Source organism: Salvelinus namaycush, unplaced genomic scaffold, assembly GCF_016432855.1.
Source record: "Salvelinus namaycush isolate Seneca unplaced genomic scaffold, SaNama_1.0 Scaffold9, whole genome shotgun sequence".
NCBI lineage: Eukaryota > Metazoa > Chordata > Actinopteri > Salmoniformes > Salmonidae > Salvelinus > Salvelinus namaycush.
The window spans coordinates 833,277-857,873 of record NW_024061641.1 but is presented as its reverse complement, the minus strand read 5'-3'; the positions used below and the strand labels follow the sequence as shown (position 1 = coordinate 857,873).

At 39.4% G+C, this 24,597-nt stretch overlaps 2 protein-coding genes across 5 annotated transcripts in view; one reads left to right on the top strand and one right to left on the bottom strand.

Moving 5' to 3' along the window:
- The window catches only part of LOC120043339 (zinc finger protein 184-like), a 49,472-nt gene that overhangs the window by 8,562 nt on the left and 16,313 nt on the right, over nt 1-24,597 (top strand). Inside the window, exon 2 of one of the 2 annotated variants that reach the window (XM_038987965.1) lies at nt 2,525-3,543. The exons of the other annotated variant lie outside the window; for it this stretch is intronic. Coding sequence (XP_038843893.1) covers nt 2,525-3,345 — 821 coding nt within the window. The 3' untranslated portion in view covers nt 3,346-3,543. Of the gene's footprint in view, nt 1-2,524; nt 3,544-24,597 lie in introns of those variants that run through there. 2 annotated transcript variants of the gene reach the window in all.
- Nucleotides 9,360-24,597, bottom strand: part of LOC120043328 (zinc finger protein 2-like) — a 401,596-nt gene continuing 386,358 nt past the window's right edge. For 2 of the 3 annotated variants that reach the window (XM_038987950.1, XM_038987949.1), the window contains one exon: nt 9,360-11,789. In XM_038987950.1, coding sequence (XP_038843878.1) covers nt 10,108-11,789 — 1,682 coding nt within the window. In that variant the 3' untranslated portion in view covers nt 9,360-10,107. Of the gene's footprint in view, nt 11,790-17,574; nt 17,834-24,597 lie in introns of those variants that run through there. The other variant, XM_038987951.1, reaches the window with a different exon arrangement.

Sequence of the window (24,597 nt, the reverse complement as noted above, 5' to 3'; positions counted from 1 at the left end):
GGGCTTAACTCCCCATGGAAAATTTCCCGGAAAGTTTCTGACCCTTTGCAACCCTAGTGTAAACATTAACATCCATGTCTGGTTTTGGTTTGGAGGAGGGGAGAGGGGTGTGTTAGCATCTAATAATGAATTATTTCCTGGGCACCACTCGGCAATAAAAACTACACTTTCCTTATCAGAAACGTCCATCAACCACAGATATACCCTCCAACGGGGGGAAAAGCGTTGCCAAACAGGCACAGACACCCGGATGGTAAATATATCCCACAGTGGGCTAGTGTTATACTGCTAGACCGAGATACAGTCTCTGTCTAGAAGCTGGCCCTAGCGATCTGCTAGGCTGTATAGAATACAGTCTCTGTCTAGAAGATGGCCCTAGCTATCTGCTAGGCTGTATAGAATACAGTCTCTGTCTAGAAGCTGGCCCTAGCTATCTGCTAGGCTGTATAGAATACAGTCTCTGTCTAGAAGCTGGCCCTCGCTATCTGCTTGGCTATATAGAATACAGTCTCTGTCTAGAAGCTGGCCCTAGCTATCTGCTAGGCTGTATAGAATACAGTCTCTGTCTAGAAGCTGGCCCTAGCTATCTGCTAGGCTGTATAGAATACAGTCTCTGTCTAGAAGCTGGCCCTAGCTATCTGCTTGGCTGTATAGAATACAGTCTCTGTCTAGAAGCTGGCCCTCGCTATCTGCTTGGCTGTATAGAATACAGTCTCTGTCTAGAAGCTGGCCCTAGCTATCTGCTAGGCTGTATAGAATACAGTCTCTGTCTAGAAGCTGGCCCTAGCTATCTGCTTGGCTGTATAGAATACAGTCTCTGTCTAGAAGCTGGCCCTCGCTATCTGCTAGGCTGTATAGAATACAGTCTCTGTCTAGAAGCTGGCCCTCGCTATCTGCTAGGCTGTATAGAATACAGTCTCTGTCTAGAAGCTGGCCCTAGCTATCTGCTAGGCTGTATAGAATACAGTCTCTGTCTAGAAGCTGGCCCTCGCTATCTGCTAGGCTGTATAGAATACAGTCTCTGTCTAGAAGATGGCCCTAGCTATCTGCTAGGCTGTATAGCTCTTATAAATGTATAGTTCAAATGTATGATTCAAGTGTTCTATTTAATTATGTGGTATATACAGTGCCTTCACCCATCTACACACAATGAAAACATGTTTTTAGAATTATTTTATTTTTTAATTGAAAATGAAACACATTTACATAAGTATTCACACCCCTGAGTCAATACATGTTAGGACCACCTTTGGAGGCGATTACAGCTGAGAGGCTTTCTGGGTAAGTCTCTAAGAGCTTTGCACACCTGGATTGTACAATATTTGCACATTATTCTTTTTTTTAAGTATTCAAACTCTATAAATTTGATAGTTGCTAGACAGCCATTTTCAAGTCTTGCCACAGATTTGCAAGTGTTTCAGGTTATTGTCCTGCTGAAAGGTGCATTCGTCTCCCAGTGTCTGGTGGAAAGCAGACTGAACCAGGTTTTCCTCTAGGATTTTGCCTATGCTTAGCTCTATTCCGTTTATTTTTATCCTAAAAAACTCCCTAGTCCTTGCTGATGACAAGCATACCCATAACATGATGCCACCACCACCACCGTGCTTGAAAATATGAAGAGTGATGTGTTGTGTTGGATTTGCTCCAAACATAACGCTTTGTATTCAGGACATAAAGTTCATTTCTATGCCTCATTTTTTGCAGTTTTACTTTAGTGCCTTATTGCAAACAGGATGCATGTTTCTGAATATTTGTATTCTGTACAGGCTTTCTTCTTTTCACTCTGTCAATTATGTTAGTATTGTGGAGTAGCTACAGTGCTGTTGATCCATCCTCAGTTTTTTTCCTATCACAGCCATTAAAATCTGTAGCTGTTTTAAAGTCAGCATTGGCCTCATGGTTAAATCCCTAAGTGGTTTCCTTCCTCTCCGGCAACTGAGTTAGGAAGGACGCCTGTATCTTTGTAGTGACTGGGTGTATTGATACACCATCCAAAGTGTAATTAATAAATTCACCATGCTGAAAGGGATATTCAATATCTGCTTTTTAAAATGTTTTACTCATCTACCAATAGGTGCCCTTCTTTGCTTAGCTTTGGAAAACCTCCCTGGTCTTTGTGGTTGAATCAGTGTTTGAAATTCACTGCTCGACTGAGGGACCTTACAGATAATTGTATGTGTGGGGCACAGAGATGAGGTAGTCATTTAAGAATCATGTTAAACACTATTACTGCACAAAGGGAGTCCATGCAACTTTTGTGACTTGTGAAGCACATCTTTACTCCTGAACCTATTTAGTTTTGCCGTAACAAAGGGGTTGCATACTTATCGATATTTCAGCTTTTCAATTCTAATTAATTTGTTTAAAAACATCCACTTTGACATTATGGGGTATTGTGTGCCACACAAAATCTAAATTTAATCCATTTTAAATTCCGGCTGTAACACAACAAAATTTTTGGGAAAAGAAGGGGTGTGAATACTTTCTTTCAGATAACCTCTGCTCCTCCTCTCCTTCCCTCCAGACTCCCTGCAGCTCTCTGTCTCTGAAGAGGAGGTTCCCCCTGAGCAGCAGCACTGTGAGCAGGAGTGGAGCCCCAGCCTGGGGCAGGAGGACCCAGAGCCCACACTGATTATAGACGAAGAGGAGGAACTCAGGACCAGTCAGGAGGAAGAACAGCTTCAAGGGCTGGAGCCTGATATAGAATTCATATTCACTCCTTCCTGTGTGAAAAGTGAATGTGATCAGGAGGACCCACTTTGGTCCTTGACTCTTCCCCAAACCCAGACTGTGGAGAACAGAGAGAGTCACTCTAAACCAGTGGATCTCAAAGCTTTTGGCACTGTGACCCACTTAAAGGGTCTCGACATTCCCTGTGACCTTCCATATAATCGTAACAATGCCTCCAGCCACAGCTCAGCCGTAAGCAGCGACCCAGTAGGGCTTGACATCAGACCACCATTTGATCCCAACGCACCAATGGGGGAACCCTGCATCTGCCCCTTTTGTGGCAAGACCTTCAAACAAAAGGGAAATCTGTCCATGCACATGAAGATTCACACAGGGGAGAAACCTTTCAGCTGCGGTGACTGTGGGAAACGCTTCAATCGCAAGGAGCACTTAACCAGACATATACGCATTCACAGAGGAGAGAAACCATTCAGCTGTCATTTTTGCTGTAAAAGCTTCAATCAGAAAGGGGACCTAAGGAGACACATACTGACTCACACAGGAGAGAAACCATTTAGCTGTGGTGACTGCGGTAAAGGCTTCATTCGCAAGGAACACCTAATTGCACATATACGGACTCACACAGGAGAAGTGTCGGTGTCAAGCAGAGCCTAACCATGCATAAACTGGCAAATAGATCTCTGATGGATTTACTGTCGTAAAACATTGTATGTAAATAAAGTTTGATTTGAATGATGAGGTAATGATCAAACTAGGGGTGCACCGATATGAGATTTTTGGCCGATACCGATAACCGATATTACATTTTTTTGCGGACTTTTAAGCATTCTAGTACAGTTAAAGAGTTAACACACACACATACACATGGACTCAGTGGTCTAAGGCACTGCATCTCTGTGCAAGAGGCGTCACTACAGTCCCCGGTTCGAATCCAGGTTGTATCACATCCGGCCGTGATTGGGAGTCCCATAGAGCGGTGCACAATTGGCCCAGCGTCATCCTGGTTTGGCCGGGGTAGGCCGTCATTGTGAATAAGAATTTGTTCTTAACTGACTTGCCAAGTTAAATATAGGTTACACACCACACTGACCAAAAAGTTATTTTGTTAGCATTTACGTATGTCCCCATTACCAGTAAAACATCATCAAAACCTATTTCTTTCACTTACTTGCTGTGCTGTTTCGTTAATTTGTTCAGTAGTTTCATTCTCAACCAGAATTTCATCATACATGTATTACGTATTATTATGTATACATGGTTATGAGAATGAAACTACTGAAGTGTAGTTTCAGCTGTCTGTCCGTGGCCTCTCTTCCTCGGTGCGCAATGTCACTGTGTCTGTTTCCATCTTGTCCAGCTGTGTCTGTAACATTTCATGTAAACCCTGTTTCTTTGTCTGCATCGAGGTACCTAGCATCGAGCATGGTGGCGACACAGTAAAGAGGCTCAGAGAGAATGCCACCGAATCCCTTGTTCACAGCCTCTAGTAGAGTACTTTTGCAAGTTTTAACCCCACGGTCTGTGTTGGCAGTTTTGTTGAGTGTTTAAATGCCATGACAGAGGGTATCACGTCTGCTGCAGACGCAGTTGATGAGCTTATTTCTCCAGTCAGTTGTTCGAATGGCGCTAGGAGTGTGTTCATGTTTCCAAGTTTCAAACATGTTCTCAAATGCCATTGAAATGGCAGCAGCGGTATGACAACCAGCACATTCTTGAGGTAGCAGTATAGCTTTTCTCAATTCGAAATCCTCGTCGACCCACTGTGCTGTCAGTCTCAGCATGCTCATGGGGCTGACATCGCTGGTCCAAATGTCAGTTGTGAAGCTAAAAGCAGTGACGCTCATAGATGTACATTTCAACAATACTGTGTAACACCGGTAGGGCAACATCTGAAAAATAGTGTGTACCCGGGGCTCGACCAGTCGGCGAAAGCCAACATCATCCACGACAGAGGACGGTTGATTGTCAAAGGCAATGAATTCCATTATCTTGGCGTTAATGGATTTCACCTTTGAGTTGTCTCGCTGAAATGTTCTTACTCTTTCAAATGACTGCTGGACTTCAACTTGTTTAGTTGTTGGAAGTGTGTGTTTAGTATTTTTCTGGTTTTGTTTTTGGTGTAGCGCTGTATTTTTCGTGGCGTCATTATATCATCTACCTACGTTATATAGGTATGCACGTCAGCTTTGACATCGGTTTTACACACCGGCGTTAAACTAGACATCGGGCCGATGTTGGCATTTTCAGCTAATATTGGCCGATTCCGATATGCTCACCGATTATATCGTGCACCCCTAGATCAAACAGTACAGAGTATTGTAGAAAATTCACAGTTCTGCTGTACAAAGTCTGTTTAATTTTTCCCTTCATTAGAAACATGAATATCTGGTTGTTGGATTTGGAATGTCTCTCAAGGTGATGACATAATGGTCTCTAAGGTGATGACATAATGGTCTCTAAGGTGATGACATAATGGTCTCTCAAGGTGATGACATAATGGTCTCTAAGGTGATGACATAATGGTCTCTAAGGTGATGACATAATGGTCTCTAAGGTGATGACATAATGGTCTCTAAGGTGATGACATAATGGTCTCTAAGGTGATGACACAATGGTCTCTCAAGGTGATGACATAGTGGCCGGGCTGTTGTAATTGATACATTAAATAAAATAAATTCCATTTGTCCAAGAGTATTTCTCATAAATTCATAAAATAATTGATTATCTCAGATCATCCTATAGTTATGATAACCAATGTTTGTCAACATGTAGTCATTGTTTCCCTTTCCTACTGGCCTGTAGGCTGCCTTGCACAGTAGTAAACCCCCATCCAGCTGGCTACGCTATTTTGCGTTTCTGGGCTCGTCACCCACTGACTAGAACCAATAAGCTTTCTAAAATTAATTGACCAAAACACAGCTTGTGTTGAGTAAATAAAGACCCACTGACTGACCAGTAGGCTACCCAACTCTCATTCGACGCAAAATGGCTAAACCTACAATTGTTGCCTGTGTTTATTAAATGAGCGTTTATCGGCGGCTGGTGTGGAGATTTTCGGGGCAGTTGAGAAAACGGTAGTGGAGTACCAGGAGGAGAATGATCGGCTACGGAGACTTCTGCGGAGGACATCGGAGATAAAACTATGTAGAATAGGTACGTATGTTGATACTGATAACTAGCTATAGTTCTACTCAATAAACTGTTTAGGCAAACAGTGATCACCATTTTTAAAGAAGAGTTTAATGTAAATTCACCATACATGTTTAAAAAGTTGTCTGTCACAAAAACCTTTGCCCTTCTGACTTCAATGTGTTTCATTGGAGACATTGAATCTTGTTTTTGTTTAGCTGAGGAAATTTTGTCTAAGTATAAAACGGTCTATCTAAAAACAATTTATCCTTGATGGCTATACGGTTTTGGAAACCTCAACACTCAACTTAATTATCATCCCAAAATAACTTTCTCAATACAAAAGATTCGAGCCAACGTTTTAATTCCCTCCCTTTCTTCCATTAGCTCAGAAAGTAGCATAGTTCAGGACAGGGTTGCCAGGTTAAGTAAAAAAAAAAGCCAAATGACGACTGAAAACCCGCCCAAAAGGCTTACAAACTAGCCTCAATTTTTTTCACATAACATTGTCGAGCCAAATAAGAAGGAATATCGTAGTAACGACGTTAAATGCAAAATTCGGTTTTCCTCAAAATAGTTATTGGGAGCTATGTCATGACGTAATAAAGGAATTTGAATGTGGCAAGAGAAATGATAAATCGCCCTTACTAAACTCGCCAGATCATTTTCCATCAATGGATGTCGATTTAACTTATTCTGACTGTTCTGATTAAGCAATAAGGCCCTAGGAGCTGTGGTATATGGTCAATATAGCATGGCTAAGGGCTGTTCTTATGCATGACGTAACATGGAGTGCCTGGATACACCACTTAGCCGTGGTATATTGGCCATATACCACAAACCCCGGGGGTGCCTTATTGCTATTATAAACTGGTTACCAACATAATTAGACCAGTAAAAAGTTTTTTTTTGTAGTAAAAATATGGTCTAACATAAACCGGGTGGTTCAAGCCCTGAATGCTGATTGGCTGACAGCCTTGGTATATCAGACCATATACCACGGGTATATGCGACTCAACCCCAGTTCTCTTCGTGTTCAGTGACAGCGGCAATAAAGTTTTTTTTGTTTTCTGCTCATAACACACCGTGGCCGTTAGAAGAGTGTGAAATTACAAGTTATTAGATCTGATGGGTTCTGACTTCTAAACTTGAAAATATGAAATATCCTTATTCATGTTACTGGGGGAGAGAGGGGAATGTAGAATGTTTACATTCTGTCAGAATATGCTATTGTTAGACATCGGGGATCCTATGGGAAGGAGAAGGGCCACAGTCTGGTACAAGTCAACAGGACAGCCGTGAGTTGGGGAGGGGTGAGGAATTTGGGGCCCCGAGGTCAGGTCAGATGAAGTGAGGAAGAACAGATATCACTAAAGTTCTGTCTAGCATCAGATGTGTAAGGAGGAGATTCAGCAGAGGAGAAAGGGATAAATACCAGTACTTGTGTGAATATGTCTTGGTCTTATGCAGCTGTGTGACCCAGTGGGTGAATAAACTTGGTTTGAGTTTTAATAATCGTCCGTGAGTTTTTACTCTTTATTTACAACTGAACAGATCATTAGATTGATACGCGTGAGTGCACACACACACCTGCACGCATACAAACCCAAAGCGCCCGTCTCTACCTATGTATGTAACCACGGTTCCTCCTGAAAATAATCTGTGGCACATTTTCCAGGTCCTAATACTTATAATTCTATGGTTATTATGTGCTAAAAGAGCAAGGATTTCCTTGTTACTAAAGCCAATTCTAAAGTATAGTTTCATCAAGTCATGTAACTCAGGCATTTCAACGGTGGCGTGCCCAGCAATAGGGAGCCAGGCAGACATGCATTTAACCAAATCCCCTCTTAAAATAGAACTGCAACTTTATTTCCTTGAAATTTAGCATTTTTTCTCAAAATATTGCCCCTTTATTCTCGAAATATTGCCCCTTTATTCTCGAAATATTGCCCCTTTATTCTCCAAATATTGCCCCTTTATTCTCCAAATATTGCCCCTTTATTCTCCAAATATTGCCCCTTTATTCACAACATTTTATTTTAACTTTATTCTCCAAATATTGCCACTTTAATTCACAATTTTATTTCAACTTTATTCTTGAAATAAAGTTCCGCATTTAACCCGATTTTAGTATGTAAATCTTGGTGGGGCAAAATCAATGTTGTTGATGCATGCATGCCAGCTACATGGGACATTCTTACAGTATTCTCCCTGTACACCAAGTCAGAACTGTAGGATAAATAAAAGGGGGCATACGGTGCATTTGGAAAGTATTCAGACCCCTTTACTTTTTCCACATTTTGTTATGCATTACAGCCTTATTCTAAAATTGATTTAAATGTTTTTCCCCCTCATCAATCTACACACAATACTCAAATTTTTGCAAATGTATAAATAAATAAACTGAAATATCACATTTACATAAGTATTCAGACTCCTTACTCAGTACTTTGTTGAAGCACCTTTTCCCATTCTTCTGAGCAGATCCTCTCAAGCTCTGTCAGGTTGGATGGGAAGCATCTCTGCACAGCTATTTTCAGGTCTCTCCAAGACTCTGGCTGGGCCACTCAAGGACATTCAGAGACTTGTCCCGAAGCTACTCCTGCGCTGTCTTGGCTGTGTGCTTAGGGTCGTTGTCCTGTTGGAAGGTGAACCTTCGCCCCATTCTGAGGTCCTGAGCGCTCTGGAGCAGGTTTTCATCAAGGATCTCTCTGTACTTTGCTCCATTTATCTCTCCCTCGATCCTGACTAGTCTCCCAGTCCCTGCCGCTGAAAACATCCTGTGGTGGAAATGTAATATTCATGACATACTAAGTGTGTAATTCGACATCCTATGCTGTTTTTACTTAGAGAATTGTCTATTGTTATATGTTTGTATTTTTACTGATACAAACTTGTCTTTTGTGACTTAGTCATAAATCTGAGCGTACAGATTTATGAGCCGCTTGCGTGCGACCTCAATATGTGACCTCCTGTATTTACAATCGCTTTACTGCCAAAAGCAGTAAGGGAGAACCTTGCCTGCCTGATCTGTTGATTAGACTGTTGAAGGTCATGGCAGATAAATAGGGTAGGGACATTCTGCAACAGGTCCCGCTCTGGCACAAAGTAGCAGAATTTCCTTTAAAAAGGCACATTGAGTCACCACTGCCTATTGATATTAGATGAAGACAAGTCATCCAAAATATAATCAGCTGTTTTTAAGAATGTAATTGTAAACCCGATTACACTTTTTTTTTTTTTTAAGTAATCCGGGTTGATTAATTACTTTATTTGTTTGTAATTTGGATGAACTAATCCCTGTTACATGTAATCTGTTACTACCCAACCCTGAACAATAGTTATCATAAATACAGGATGATCTGGGAGAATCAATTCATCACTCATCAGGAGTCGACTGTATATCATTACTCAAATCAATACCATTAATAAGATGCATTAGGTCAAAATTAATTATAAATACACTTGGACAAATGAATGAAGATTTTTTTCAGACAGATTTAAAAAAAATGTATCAATAACATTAGTCAGATAATTCTCTCATCACCCTGAGAGACATTTCAAAACAAACAGATAAAATATATATTTTTTATGATGTGAAAACATCAACAGACTTTAGACAGGATCGGCAGGTAGCCAGGCTGTTAAGGGGGGTTGGACCAGTAACCGAAAGGTCGCTGGTTCAAATCCCAGAGCCGACTTGGTGAAAAATCTGTTGATATGCCCTTTGAACAAGGCACTTAACCCTAATTGCTCCTGTAAGTTGTAAGTCGTTCTGCATAAGAGCGTCTGCTAAATGACTAACGTGTAATAGCAGCGGGGTCTACTACAAAGCAGAATCAAGGATTTAGCTGTTGATCTTTGATAAGCAACCAGATATAACTACTGCTTTTCTGGGTCATTTAAAAAAATCTTAAATTTGTGTTTTTTTGTTTGTTGAATCAATTAGACCATTAGAAATGTCTAAAAAATATATATTTTTTAAAAATGATATCAGAATATTTAGGCATGGCCAGCTGGCTAACTCCTGCTTTGTAGTAAATCCCTCAGATTTGTGAGATCCCCATAATACTGGGATGCTACTCTTTGAACATTACCTCATCGTTCAAATTAAAACTTTATTCGTATAAAACGTTTCACAAAAAGTAAATCCATCACACATTCATTTATTTGAAAAACCACAGCGTCAATAATGCAGAGTTGCTTTGTTTTTCTAAGTGTTCACATCCTGTCTTTTAATTCCCATCTGCTATAACCGCAGATCCTCTTTGTCCTAACTAGATTTTAATCCTCATTTTCGTTGTTCTTGTTTTCATCCTGTTTTCTTTCGTTGTGGACGTTATTCACATGCTTCAGCAGATGAGCCTTACGAATGAATCTTTTACCACAGACTGAGCAGCCATGTTGTTTCTCTCCTGTGTGTGTCTGTCTATGCCTACTTAGGTCCCCCTTCTGATTGAAGCTTTTCCCACAGTCACCACAGCTAAATGGTTTCTCTCCTGTGTGAGTCAGTATGTGTCTCCTTAGGTCCCCTTTCTGTCTGAAGTTTTTCCCGCAGTCACCACAGCTAAATGGTTTATCATCTGTGTGAGTCAGTTTGTGCCTCCCTAGGTCCCCTTTCTGACTAAAGCTTTTTCCACAGACACCACAGCTAAATGGTTTCTCTCTTGTGTGAATCAGTTTATGCCTGGTTAGGTTATTCTTGAGGCTGAAGCTTTTCCCACAGTCACCACAGCTAAATGGTTTCTCTCCTGTGTGAATCAGTTTATGCCTGGTTAGGTTATTCTTGAGATTGAAGCTTTTCTCACAGTCACCACAGCTAAATGTTTTTTCTCCAGTGTGAGTCAGTTTATGCAAGTTTAGGGCATCCTTGTGACTGAAGCTTTTCTCACAGTCAACACGGCTTAAAGATTTTTGTCCTTGGTGAATCCTCATGTGCTTGGGCAGAACTCCTTTGTATTTAAAGGTCTTGCCACAAACAGGGCAGGTGCAGGGTTTCCCACTGTGACAGAGTCGGACATGGGCCTTCAGTTGACAGGTGGAGTTGTAGCGTTTTTTGCAGAAGCGGCATTCACTGAGTCTCTTCTTGGTGAGAGTCACATGTCTCTGCAGGTCAGCTTTCAGAGCAAACGTTTTACCACAGTCACGGCAGTGGTGAGTTCTTCTAGATGTGGTGCTGGGTTTGGAACAGTGTTCCTCCAATAGTGGGCTGGGATCCAATGGTGGGCTGGGATCTAATGGTGAGTTGAGATCCAATGGTGGGCTGGGATCCAATGGTGGGCTGGGATCTAATGGTGAGTTGAGATCCAATGGTGGGCTGGGACCCAATGGTGGGCTGGGATCCAATGGTGAGTTGAGATCCAATAGTGGGCTGGGACCCAATGGTGGGCTGGGATCCAATAGTGGGCTGGAACCCAATGGTGGGCTGGGATCTAATGGTGAGTTGAGATCCAATAGTGGGCTGGGACCCAATGGTGGGCTGGGATCCAATGGTGAGTTGAGATCCAATAGTGGGCTGGGACCCAATGGTGGACTGTTGTCAAGTCCTACTGTGTCGCTGCTTACAGCTGAGCTGTGGCTGGAGGCATTGTTTTGATTATCTGGAGGGTCACAGGGAATGTTGAGACCCTTAATGTGCGTCACAGTGATAAAAGGTTTGAGATCCACTGGTTTAGAGTCACTCTCAATGTTTTCCTCAGTCTTGGTTTGAGGAAGAGTAAAGGACCAAAGTGGGTCCTCCAGATCACATTCACTTTTCACACAAGGAGGAGTGAAATCTAAATCTATGATATCAGGCTCCACCCCTTGAAGCTGCTCTTCCTTCTGACTGCTCTTCAGGTCCTCCTGTTCCTCTTTAATCTGTGTGGTCTCTGGGTCCTCCTGCCCCAGACTGGGGTTCCACTCCTGCTCACAGTGCTGCTGCTCAGGGGGAACCTCCTCTTCAGAGACAGAGCGCTGCAGGGAGTCTGGAGGGAAGGAGAGGAGGAACAGAAGTTACCTATACCAGAGAGGAAGAAGCGAAGCGAGAGGGTTTACTCCGCCAAAAATCTTTCCACGTTAAGCAGATCATTAATTATTACTGAGTGGCTGCAGGATCTTTTCCAGATCTTTAGTCCCCTTCACTAAAAGATCTGGAGCTTCCCGAAGCTTCTTTGCCATTCACTATGTGTCTATTCTACTACATGTAGAGAACACGCTGTTCTGGTGCTCGTTTAATAAAGGTAAATCAGTGTCAACAAGATCAAAGCATTGTACATAACAGAACCCAATTTAATAAAATAAAAAATTATCTTGAGGCCAAATAGTGCGCACCTCTAGGCAAAATACACAGGTAGGCTATGCTACAGCTTTTAAACCCAATCCGCCCTAAAAATGTATTCACTTCAACACAACACAGTAGGATACTTAAAAACAATACTGCATAACTCAGGAAGATCCAAAATGCATATCCCCATGAAATTGACCGAGATCAAACGGTTAACTATGCAGAATGACGCTGCGTGGGATGTTTCACCGGTAAAACTTGTTACACTATGTTTATATTATAGTCTGTTCTGTTTTAGTCTTTCAGTAATGTTACACTATGTTTATATTATAGTCTGTTCTGTTTTAGTCTTTCAGTAATGTTACACTATGTTTATATTATAGTCTGTTCTGTTTTAGTCTTTCAGTAATGTTATACTATGTTTATATTATAGTCTGTTCTGTTTTAGTCTTTCAGTAATGTTACACTATGTTTATATTATAGGCTGTTCTGTTTTAGTCTTTCAGTAATGTTACACTATGTTTATATTATAGTCTGTTCTGTTTTAGTCTTTCAGTAATGTTACACTATGTTTATATTATAGTCTGTTATGTTTTAGTCTTTCAGTAATGTTACACTATGTTTATATTATAGGCTGTTCTGTTTTAGTCTTTCAGTAATGTTATACTATGCTATTATAGTCTGTTCTGTTTTAGTCTTTCAGTAATGTTACACTATGTTTATATTATAGTCTGTTATGTTTTAGTCTTTCAGTAATGTTACACTATGCTATTATAGTCTGTTATGTTTTAGTCTTTCAGTAATGTTATACTATGCTATTATAGTCTGTTCTGTTTTAGTCTTTCAGTAATGTTATACTATGCTATTATAGTCTGTTATGTTTTAGTCTTTCAGTAATGTTATACTATGCTATTATAGTCTGTTATGTTTTAGTCTTTCAGTAATGTTATACTATGCTATTATAGTCTGTTCTGTTTTAGTCTTTCAGTAATGTTACACTATGTTTATATTATAGTCTGTTCTGTTTTAGTCTTTCAGTAATGTTACACTATGTTTATATTATAGTCTGTTCTGTTTTAGTCTTTCAGTAATGTTATACTATGTTTATATTATAGTCTGTTCTGTTTTAGTCTTTCAGTAATGTTACACTATGTTTATATTATAGGCTGTTCTGTTTTAGTCTTTCAGTAATGTTACACTATGTTTATATTATAGTCTGTTCTGTTTTAGTCTTTCAGTAATGTTACACTATGTTTATATTATAGTCTGTTATGTTTTAGTCTTTCAGTAATGTTACACTATGTTTATATTATAGGCTGTTCTGTTTTAGTCTTTCAGTAATGTTATACTATGCTATTATAGTCTGTTCTGTTTTAGTCTTTCAGTAATGTTACACTATGTTTATATTATAGTCTGTTATGTTTTAGTCTTTCAGTAATGTTACACTATGCTATTATAGTCTGTTATGTTTTAGTCTTTCAGTAATGTTATACTATGCTATTATAGTCTGTTCTGTTTTAGTCTTTCAGTAATGTTATACTATGCTATTATAGTCTGTTATGTTTTAGTCTTTCAGTAATGTTATACTATGCTATTATAGTCTGTTATGTTTTAGTCTTTCAGTAATGTTATACTATGCTATTATAGTCTGTTCTGTTTTAGTCTTTCAGTAATGTTACACTATGTTTATATTATAGTCTGTTATGTTTTAGTCTTTCAGTAATGTTACACTATGTTTATATTATAGTCTGTTATGTTTTAGTCTTTCAGTAATGTTATACTATGCTATTATAGTCTGTTCTGTTTTAGTCTTTCAGTAATGTTATACTATGCTATTATAGTCTGTTATGTTTTAGTCTTTCAGTAATGTTATACTATGCTATTATAGTCTGTTATGTTTTAGTCTTTCAGTAATGTTATACTATGCTATTATAGTCTGTTATGTTTTAGTCTTTCAGTAATGTTATACTATGCTATTATAGTCTGTTATGTTTTAGTCTTTCAGTAATGTTACACTATGCTATTATAGTCTGTTATGTTTTAGTCTTTCAGTAATGTTACACTATGCTATTATAGTCTGTTATGTTTTAGTCTTTCAGTAATGTTACACTATGTTTATATTATAGTCTGTTCTGTTTTAGTCTTTCAGTAATGTTACACTATGTTTATATTATAGTCTGTTATGTTTTAGTCTTTCAGTAATGTTATACTATGCTATTATAGTCTGTTATGTTTTAGTCTTTCAGTAATGTTACACTATGCTATTATAGTCTGTTATGTTTTAGTCTTTCAGTAATGTTACACTATGCTATTATAGTCTGTTATGTTTTAGTCTTTCAGTAATGTTACACTATGTTTATATTATAGTCTGTTATGTTTTAGTCTTTCAGTAATGTTATACTATGCTATTATAGTCTGTTATGTTTTAGTCTTTCAGTAATGTTATACTATGTTTATATTATAGTCTTATGTTTTAGTCTTTCAGTAATGTTATACTATGCTATTATAGTCTGTTATGTTTTAGTCTTTCAGTAATGTTACACTATGCTATTATAGTCTGTTATGTTTTAGTCTTTCAGTAATGTTACACTATGCTATTATAGTCTGTTATGTTTTAGTCTTTCAGTAATGTTATACTATGTTTATATTATAGTCTGTTATGTTTTAGTCTTTCAGTAATGTTATACTATGCTATTATAGTCTGTTCTGTTTTAGTCTTTCAGTAATGTTATACTATGCTATTATAGTCTGTTCTGTTTTAGTCTTTCAGTAATGTTATACTATGTTTATATTATAGTCTGTTATGTTTTAGTCTTTCAGTAATGTTACACTATGCTATTATAGTCTGTTCTGTTTTAGTCTTTCAGTAATGTTACACTATGCTATTATAGTCTGTTATGTTTTAGTCTTTCAGTAATGTTACACTATGCTATTATAGTCTGTTATGTTTTAGTCTTTCAGTAATGTTACACTATGCTATTATAGTCTGTTATGTTTTAGTCTTTCAGTAATGTTACACTATGCTATTATAGTCTGTTATGTTTTAGTCTTTCAGTAATGTTATACTATGTTTATATTATAGTCTGTTCTGTTTTAGTCTTTCAGTAATGTTATACTATGTTTATATTATAGTCTGTTCTGTTTTAGTCTTTCAGTAATGTTACACTATGTTTATATTATAGTCTGTTATGTTTTAGTCTTTCAGTAATGTTACACTATGTTTATATTATAGTCTGTTCTGTTTTAGTCTTTCAGTAATGTTACACTATGCTATTATAGTCTGTTGTGTTTTAGTCTTTCAGTAATGTTATACTATGCTATTATAGTCTGTTATGTTTTAGTCTTTCAGTAATGTTATACTATGCTATTATAGTCTGTTCTGTTAGAATACTGTGATCATTATGTGATCACAGCATCTCATTCTCCATACAGGCGGTTGATTTTTCTAATATTCAAAAAACTATTCAAATAATGAGATGTATCCACCAATCCAAAGAGAGGAATAGACAGCCTGACCATTCCGCTCTGTGGACAGCGAATCCCATTGTTAGGGCGGAGACATCTCATTATATCCAGTATTTCCAACAGTGTGTGATTGCAGCCACCTTTCGAGCATCCCGTTGGTTTCTTCATGAACGTCCCCCCACAGCATCCCGTTGGTTTCTTCATGAACGCCCCCCTACCTAGCATCCCGTTGGTTTCTTCATGAACCCCCCCCAGCATCCCATTGGTTGCTTCATGAATACACCCCCACCCCCGCCCAGCATCCCGTTGGTTTCTTCATGAACGTCCTCCCAGCATCCCGTTGGTTTCTTCATGAACGTCCTCCCAGCATCCCGTTGGTTTCTTTATGAACGACCCCCCCCAGCATCCCGTTGGTTTCTTCAAGAACGCCCCCCTCCAGCATCCCGTTGGTTTCTTTATGAACGACCCTCCCCAGCATCCCGTTGGTTTCTTCAAGAACGCCCCCCTCCAGCATCGCGTTGGTTTCTTTATGAACGACCCCCCCACCCCAGCATCCCGTTGGTTTCTTCATAAACGCCCTCCCAGCATCCCGTTGGTTTCTTCATGAACGCCCCCCGATTGAGCATGACATCTTCATGCTTGTGTGACACTTTTGAATGTGGGTCAAAAGGGAAATGGAAGTATTATGAGAGTCCTCCTTACCATCTAGCGGGAGGCAGGGGCGACACCAGTAGATAGTGTCCTTCACTCCCACCTGCCGAAAAACTGCCCACGCCGTTGTTAACAGGACTACGGGAAAACAGTGCCCAAAAGATGGGGGCGAAACATGGTCTATCGGTGTTGCGCTAGCTAGCTTGCTAGTTAGCTAGCACACTGTGTCGCCCCGCCTACTGGAGTCCTCCTTACTAGCACACAGTGTCCTTCTCTCCCGCTTCCCGAACACCTTCCCTCCACATCGTTAACAGGACTACGGGAAAACAATGTCCGACAGTCGGGGCGAAGGTCTACCGGTGTACTAGCTAGCTACCAGTGTCAGCACCACCTCTTCTTCTGTGGGGTTTATCTGCATACAACGTTATTTTGCATTATCGCCTCCTACTGTACTGGAGCACCCCCGCCTGTCTTAGCTTAAACATTTTAAATTTACCAATATATAATGCCCACATGCAGCAATGCCCCAAATTGCACCATTCTCAGTATCTCTGCCTATACAGACTGAGTCAATTTGAACCTTTAAGCCAGTTAAATCAGGACTACGTGAACAATAATTCTAATTCAATATTTGAAAACTAGAATCTATTTTTAAATTTCTCAATAAATTGGAAGAGAATAAGCTACTTATTTTTTTGTAATCCTTTTTTGAATTACAAATTCAAATCACTTCTTGGTTTTCATGACAATGTTTTTATCCTCAAGATTAAAAACAACTTCATTAATGAAATGGTGATCAGTTAGTTAACAGTTTATCAATCAAATACAGTGGTGTAAAGTACTTAAGTTAAATACTGTAAAATACTACTTAAGTAATTTTTGGGGATAAGTATTTATATTTTTGACAACTTTTACATCCCTAAAGAAAATAATGTACTTTAAACTGCAAACATTTTCCCCGACACCCATAATTACTCGTTACATTTTGAATGTTTAGCAGAACAGGAAAATGGTCCAATACACTTGAAGAGAAAATCCCTGGTCATCCCAACAGCATCTGATCTGGCGGACTCACTACACACAAATGTTTTGTTTGTAAATTATGTTGGGAGTGTGGCCCATGCTATACGTAAACTTTTGATACTTTAGTATATTTAAGCAATTACATTTCCTTGTGATACTTAAGACAAGTGTATTTAAAACCAAATACTTTTAGACTTTTACTCAAGTAGTATTTTACTGGGTGACTTTTACTTGAGTCATTTTCTATTAAGGTATCTTTACTTTTACTCAAGTATGACAATTGTCTACTTTTTCCACAACTGATAAAACATAGCTATAGCTAGCTATCAGTAGATCTACATACGAACCTATTCTACATAGTTGTATCTCGGGTGAGATCCCCAGCAGTTTCCGTAGCCGATCATTCTCCTCCTGGTATTCCACTACCGTTTTTTCAACTTCCCCGAAAATCTCCACAGCAGCCGCCGTTAAACGATCATTTAAAAACTCACGCAACAACTGTTGTTTAGACATTTTCAGTCGATTGAGAGTTTGGTAGCCTGTTTAGTTCAGTTAGTATGTATTTGTTAACTCCACACAAGGAATGCAAAATCAAAACAAACTCGTATCTAATCCAACTTCCGTGTTCTAGTCAAGGAATTTGATAAAGTCCTTTGTTCAAGTTGGTGACGAGCCCAGAAATACACAACAGCGCCACCAGCTGGATGGGAGTTTACTACTGTGCAAGGCAGCCTACAGGCCAGTAGTAAAGTGAAACGATGACTACATGTTGACAAACAGTGGTTATCATAAATTATTAATCAGGAGTCGACAGTATATCATTACTCTATACAATATCAAATCAATAATCATGAATGAGCAGCATTAGGTCAGAATTGATGAGAAATACTCTTTGACAAATGAAAGGAGTCCTTTTCTGGAATTGTATTTAATATAATGTATAAATTACAACATCCTGACCATTATGTCATCACCTTGAATACATTCCAAATACAACAACCAGATATTCATGTTTCTAATGAAGGGAAAAATTCTACAGACTTTGTACAGCCGACCTGTGAATTTCCTACAATACTCTATACTGCTTAATCATTACCTCATCATTCAAATCAAACTTTATTTACATACAATGTTTTACGACAGTAAATCCATCAGAGATCTATTTACCAGTTTATGCATGGTAAGATTCTGCTTGAGACTGAAACTTATCCTGTGTCAGTCTTTATATGTGCAATTAGGTGCTCCTTGCAAATGAAGCCTTTACCGCAGTCACCACAGCTAAATGGTTTCTCTCCTGTGTGAGTCAGTATGTACCTCCTTAAGCCCCCCTTCTGATTGAAGCTTTTAAAAGCGAAAATTACAGCTGAATGTTTTCTGTCCTCTGTGAATGCATATACAGTATGTCTGGTTAGTTGCTCCTTGAGATTGAAGTGTTTCTCACATTCACCACATCTAAATAGGTTCCCTCCTGTGTGAATCCTCATGTGCATGGACAGATTTCCTTTTTGTTTGTCACAAAAGGGGCAAGTGCAGGGTTCCCCCATTGGTGTGTTTGAATCCAACGGTGGGCAGCTGTCAAGTCCAAATGTGTTACTACTTATACGGCTGAGCTGTGGCTGTAGGCATTGTTTTGATTGTCTGGAGGGTCAGAGGCAATTTCAAAACCCCTTAGGTGGGTCACAGTGCCAAAAGGTTTGAGATCCACTGGTTTTGAGTGACTCTCTCGGTTCTCCACAGTCTGGGTTTGGGGAAGAGTCAAGGACCAAAGTGGGTACTCCAGATTTACATTTACATTTAAGTCATTTAGCAGACGCTCTTATCCAGAGCGACTTACAAATTGGAAAGTTCATACATATTCATCCTGGTCCCCCCGTGGGGAATGAACCCACAACCCTGGCGTTGCAAGCGCCATGCTCTACCAACTGAGCCACACGGGACCGTGATCACATTCACTTTTCACACAGGGAGGAGTGAATATGAACTCTATGATATCAGGCTCCAGACCTTGAAGCTGCTCTTCCTCCTGACTGGTCCTGACTTCCTCCTGTTCCTCTTTAATCTGTATGGTCTCTGGGTCCTTCTACCCTAGACTGGGGCTCCACTCCTGCTCACAGTGCTGCTGCTCAGGGGGAACCTCCTCTTCAGAGACAGAGAACTGCAGGGAGTCTGGAGGGAAGGAGAGGAGGAGCAGAGGTTACCTATATACCACATAATTAAAGAGAACACTTCAATTATACACGTAAATGATACATCTCTATGATCTACAGAGCCAAGTTGGCTTGAATCTCCAGCACCATAGATAAAGCTTGTGCCTGAGGTCGGGCAGAGGGTCCATTGACAAAGGATCTATTGACAATATTGTACAACAACTATTAACCAACCTTTAAGTAGTGATACTTGGGTCGTTTCACCTTTTGGGTAATGTAACTTGTAGGGATTTGCATCTTTCCCTTTCAAATCTAAATACATGGTCTCCGATACAGGAACGATACGTTTTAGTTTGAAAAGATTCAGTGCAATTCGGTTTGATTAGAGGAACGAATCGGTGAGATTTGGTTAAACGCAATACGATGCACTAACATTTGTTGCATAAACACAGACAATTATCATTCTAAATTACAATGTGCTGCTGATGGAGCTCATGAGCTGGGCCTCTCTGAGCTGGATCAGGGCTAAGTAAGCATTTCACTGTTAGTCTACACCTGTTATTTACGAAGCATGTGACAAATAAAATTTGATTGGACTAACAGCCCAAGGCAACTGCCCTGAGGGACAACACAGTATAAATATCTGATGTTAGAGAAGCTTCCATTGAAGAACACCCTCTGGGTTCTACTGGATAAATAACTCTACAACCCTGTGATGACAGGTGATGTAAAGCCATAGCAACCCTGTGATGACAGGTGATGTAAAGCCATAGCAACCCTGTGATGACAGGTGATGTAAAGCCATAGCAACCCTGTGATGACAGGTGATGTAAAGCCATAGCAACCCTGTGATGACAGGTGATGTAAAGCCATAGCAACCCTGTGATGACAGGTGATGTAAAGCCATAGCAACCATGTGATGACAGGTGATGTAAAGCCATAGCAACCCTGTGATGACAGGTGATGTAAAGCCATCGCAACCCTGTGATGGCAGATGATGTAAAGCCAAAGCAACCCTGTGATGACAGGTGATGTAAAGCCATAGCAACCCTGTGATGGCAGGTGATGTAAAGCCAAAGCAACCCTGTGATGACAGGTGATGTAAAGCCATAGCAACCCTGTGATGGCAGGTGATGTAAAGCCATAGCAACCCTGTGATGGCAGGTGATGTAAAGCAATAGCAACCCTGTGATGGCAGGTGATGTATAGCTATAGCAAGTGACTTTCTTCAATAACAATGTATGACCAATAACATCAAAGGCTGCACTGAAATCTAACAATACAGCTCCAACTATCATCGTATTATCCATTTCTAGCAACACTATAAAAGAAGAGGCTTGTGTACATGTTAATTGTGCTTATATGATTTGATATGTCCTGGTATTATTTGACTTGTAAAACTAAGGCTGTAGATAAGGCTTGTGAACTTGCAACCACAACAGATCCACTCTAAGCTTTACAGGAATATAGCTCTGAACATTTACAACAACACCTCCCCCATAGGCATTCCTGTCTCATCTGTAGATGTTATATCCCTGTACTGCTACTTCTGTTGAGCCAATCAGTTGTGTTGTGACAAGGTAGGAGTGGTATAGAGAAGATAGCCCTATTCGATAAAAAACCAAGTCCATATTATGGCAAGAACAGCTCAAATAAGCAAGGAGAAACGACAGTCCATCATTACTTTAAGACATGAAGGTCAGTCAATACGGAAAATGTTTCTTCAAGTGCAGTCGTAAAAACCATCAAGCGCTAGGATGAAACTGGCTCTCATGAGGACCACCACAGGAATGGAAGACCCAGAGTCACCTCTGCTGCAGAGGATAAGTTCATTAGAGTTACCAGCCTCAGAAATTGTAGCCCAAATAAATGCTTCACAGAGTTCAAGTAGCAGACACATCTCAACATCAACTGTTCAGAGGAGACTGCGTGAATCAAGCCTTCATGGTCGAATTGTTGCAAAGAAACCACTACTAAAGGACACCAAGAAGAAGAAGAGACTTGCTTGGGCCAAGAAACACAAGCAATGGACATTAGACTGGTAAATTTGAGTCCAAATTTGAGATTTGCTTCCAACCGCCGTGTCTTTGTGAGACGCAGAGTAGGTGAACAGATGATCTCCACATGTGTGGTTTCCATCGTGAAGCATGGAGGAGGAAGTGTGATGGTGTAGGTGGTGACACTGTCAGTGATTTATTTTGAATTCAAGGCACACTTAACCAGCATGGCTACCACAGCATTCTGCAGCGATATGCCATCTCATCTGGTTTGCACTTAGTGGGATTATCTTGTCTTTTTCAACAGGACAATGACCCAACACACCTCCAGGCTGTGTAAGGGCTATTTGACCAAGAAGGAGAGTGATGGAGTGCTGCTTCAGATGACCTGGCCTCCACAATCACCCGACCTGAATCCAATTGAGATGGTTTGGGATAAGTTGGACCGCAGAGTGAAGGAAAAGCAGCCAACAAGTGCTCAGCATATGTGGGAAGAGCTTCAATCGCAAGGAGCACCTAACTGAACATAGACAGACTCACACAGGAGAAAAACAACATGGCTGCTCAGTCTGTGGTAAAATATTCGCTCAGAAGACTCATCTGCTGAAACATATGGATAATATCCACAAAGAGAGAGAAACAGACAGAAGAAAGAAAATCTTCAGTCAGAAGATGGGAATAAAAAGACAGGATGTGGACAACACTCTTGGGAAAGGAAAGCAACTCCAGACCATTCATACTGTGGGTCTCAGATAAATAGATCTTTAATGAATTTAATGTCGTAAAACATTGTATGTAAATAAAGTTTGATTTGAATGATGAGGTAATGATTAAGCGGTATAGAGTATTGTAGGACATTCACAGGTCTGCTGTACAAAGTCTGTTCAATTTTCCCATCATTAGAAACAGGAAAATCTGGTCGTTTGATTTGGACTGTCTTTAAGATGATGACATAATGGTCGGGCTGATGTTATTGATATATTATATTAAATATAATTCCAGAAAAGGACTCCTTGCATTTGTTCAAGAGTATTTGACCTAATGCTGCTCATTTATGATATTGCTTTCATCTCGTATAGAGTAATGATAAACAGTTGACTCCTGATTAATAATTGATTCTCCCAGATCATCCTTTACTTATGATAACCTCTGTTTGTCAACATGTAGTTATCGTTTTCCTTTACTACTGGCCTGTAGGCTGCCTTCCACAGTAGTAAACCCCCATCCAGCTGGTGGCGCTGATGTGTGTTTCTGGGTTCGTCAACAACTAGAACGACGGATAAAAATTAAGATATTCCTTGACTAGAACACGGAAGTAGGATTGGAAAAGAGTTTGCATTCATTGTGTGGAGTAAAGAAAGACATACCGACTGAACGGAATAGGCTACTCAACTCTCATTCAACTGAAAATGCATAAACTACAGTTGTTGCGTGAGTTTTTAAATGAGCGTTTAATGGCGGCTGCTGTGGAGATTTTCGGGGAAGTTGAGAAAACGGTAGTGGAGTACCAGGAGGAGAATGATCGGCTACGGAGACTTCTGCGGATCACACCGGAGAATCAACTATGTAGAAAAGGTACGTATGTAGCTCTACTGATAGCTAGCTATAGTTCTACTTTATTGATACATTTAACTGACCACCATTTGATCCATTTTAAGAAGTTGTTTTTAAATTTACCGCGCAAAAACCAGGAAGTGATTTGAATGTAACTTTTTAAAAGGCTCGAGATGGCGGCATGAGAGGGTGTAATATTTCTAGCTGAGGAACAATTTTAGGGTTTTCTCACAAAGTTTATAGTTTAGACTGCAGTTGCAATTTGTTTTGTTTTTCACAAAAAAATAGATATAACCATTCAATGTAGCTATTTTGAATAATTTTGTAATTAATCAAACCATTGAAATATATTTTTGACGATTTCCAACGAACAAGCTAACTTAGCTAACGAAAAGTTTCAGCATGTGTAGTTAAGTTAGCCTGCTAGCGTCTTCATAGCTAGTAGCATGGAATCAGAACATGACCAAACTGTTGCTGAGATAATGGATGTTGAAACTTACAAGGAGAAAAGAGGCATTGTTGAAACTCACTCATATGCAGTTGCAGTTTAAAAAAAGGGGGGTGAATCTGATTCCTACCCGAATACCCCAACCAAGGAGCAACTTCCAAAGATGCTGAGAAGTGAACCATCACTGAGCCAGCTACAGGACAACATCGTCCGCATCCTCACGGCTAAAATCAAAGAGAGCGCAGATGACATCATGGATTTGGTGAAAAATAACACTATCGGTATCGTTAACCTGAAGAAATCGATTGATTTCAATGCTGAGGAAAATATATTCTCACTAATACCCAAGAACAAGGAGATCTTGAGGTTTTAGAATTCAATACTCTAAATAATACTTTTAAAATAAATTGCATCCTGAAGTATGTTAAGAACCAGAACAGTATTTGGAATGTCTTCCCTAAGTATTTAGTTGATTCTGTTGGTGGGCTAGAATTTTTGCTTCGATGTAATTTTGATGTTGATAAAATCCCAGTTAAGTTGGCCAAATTCCATAAACAGGCAATTTTAGCTTGGATGTTAGCATATAAACACAATTTCCCCCCTCACAGATACTTTATATAGAACAACAAAGATATACGATTTAACTGGTTTGAGAATCAAATTATTTTGGTTGGTCAGTTACTGAATGAGGATGGATATCTACTCTCAAAGTCGCTCTGGATAAGAGCGTCTGCTAAATGACTTAAATGTAAAATGTAAATGTCATATGGGGGATTTCTTGATAATTTTAAAATTCCTATAACCCCGAAAGAATATGCAATTGTTTTTGATGCGATTCCAAGGGGGGTTGTATCTCTTTTAAATTCCTCTGTGGTTGAAGTAAGTAACATAGATTTACATGAAAATATATTCATTGGCAATATTAACATCAAAGATAAATGTAGTAATAAACAGAGTAGGAATATTGTTTGTGAAACTACAATTCCCTCATCAAGACTCTTTTGGTTGAATATCTATGGTGATATACAATGGGGGAAAGCATGGAAAATTGCTAACAAATATTGTATCAGTAACAAGGTAAAGGAAGTTTCATTTAAAATGTTACATAGAATTTATCCTGTGAAACATGTTTTGGAAAGAATCAAGCTGAATATTGACTACAAATGTGATTTTTGTGGAATGGAGAAGGAGACCATTTTGCATTTATTTTTGCCTGTATTTATA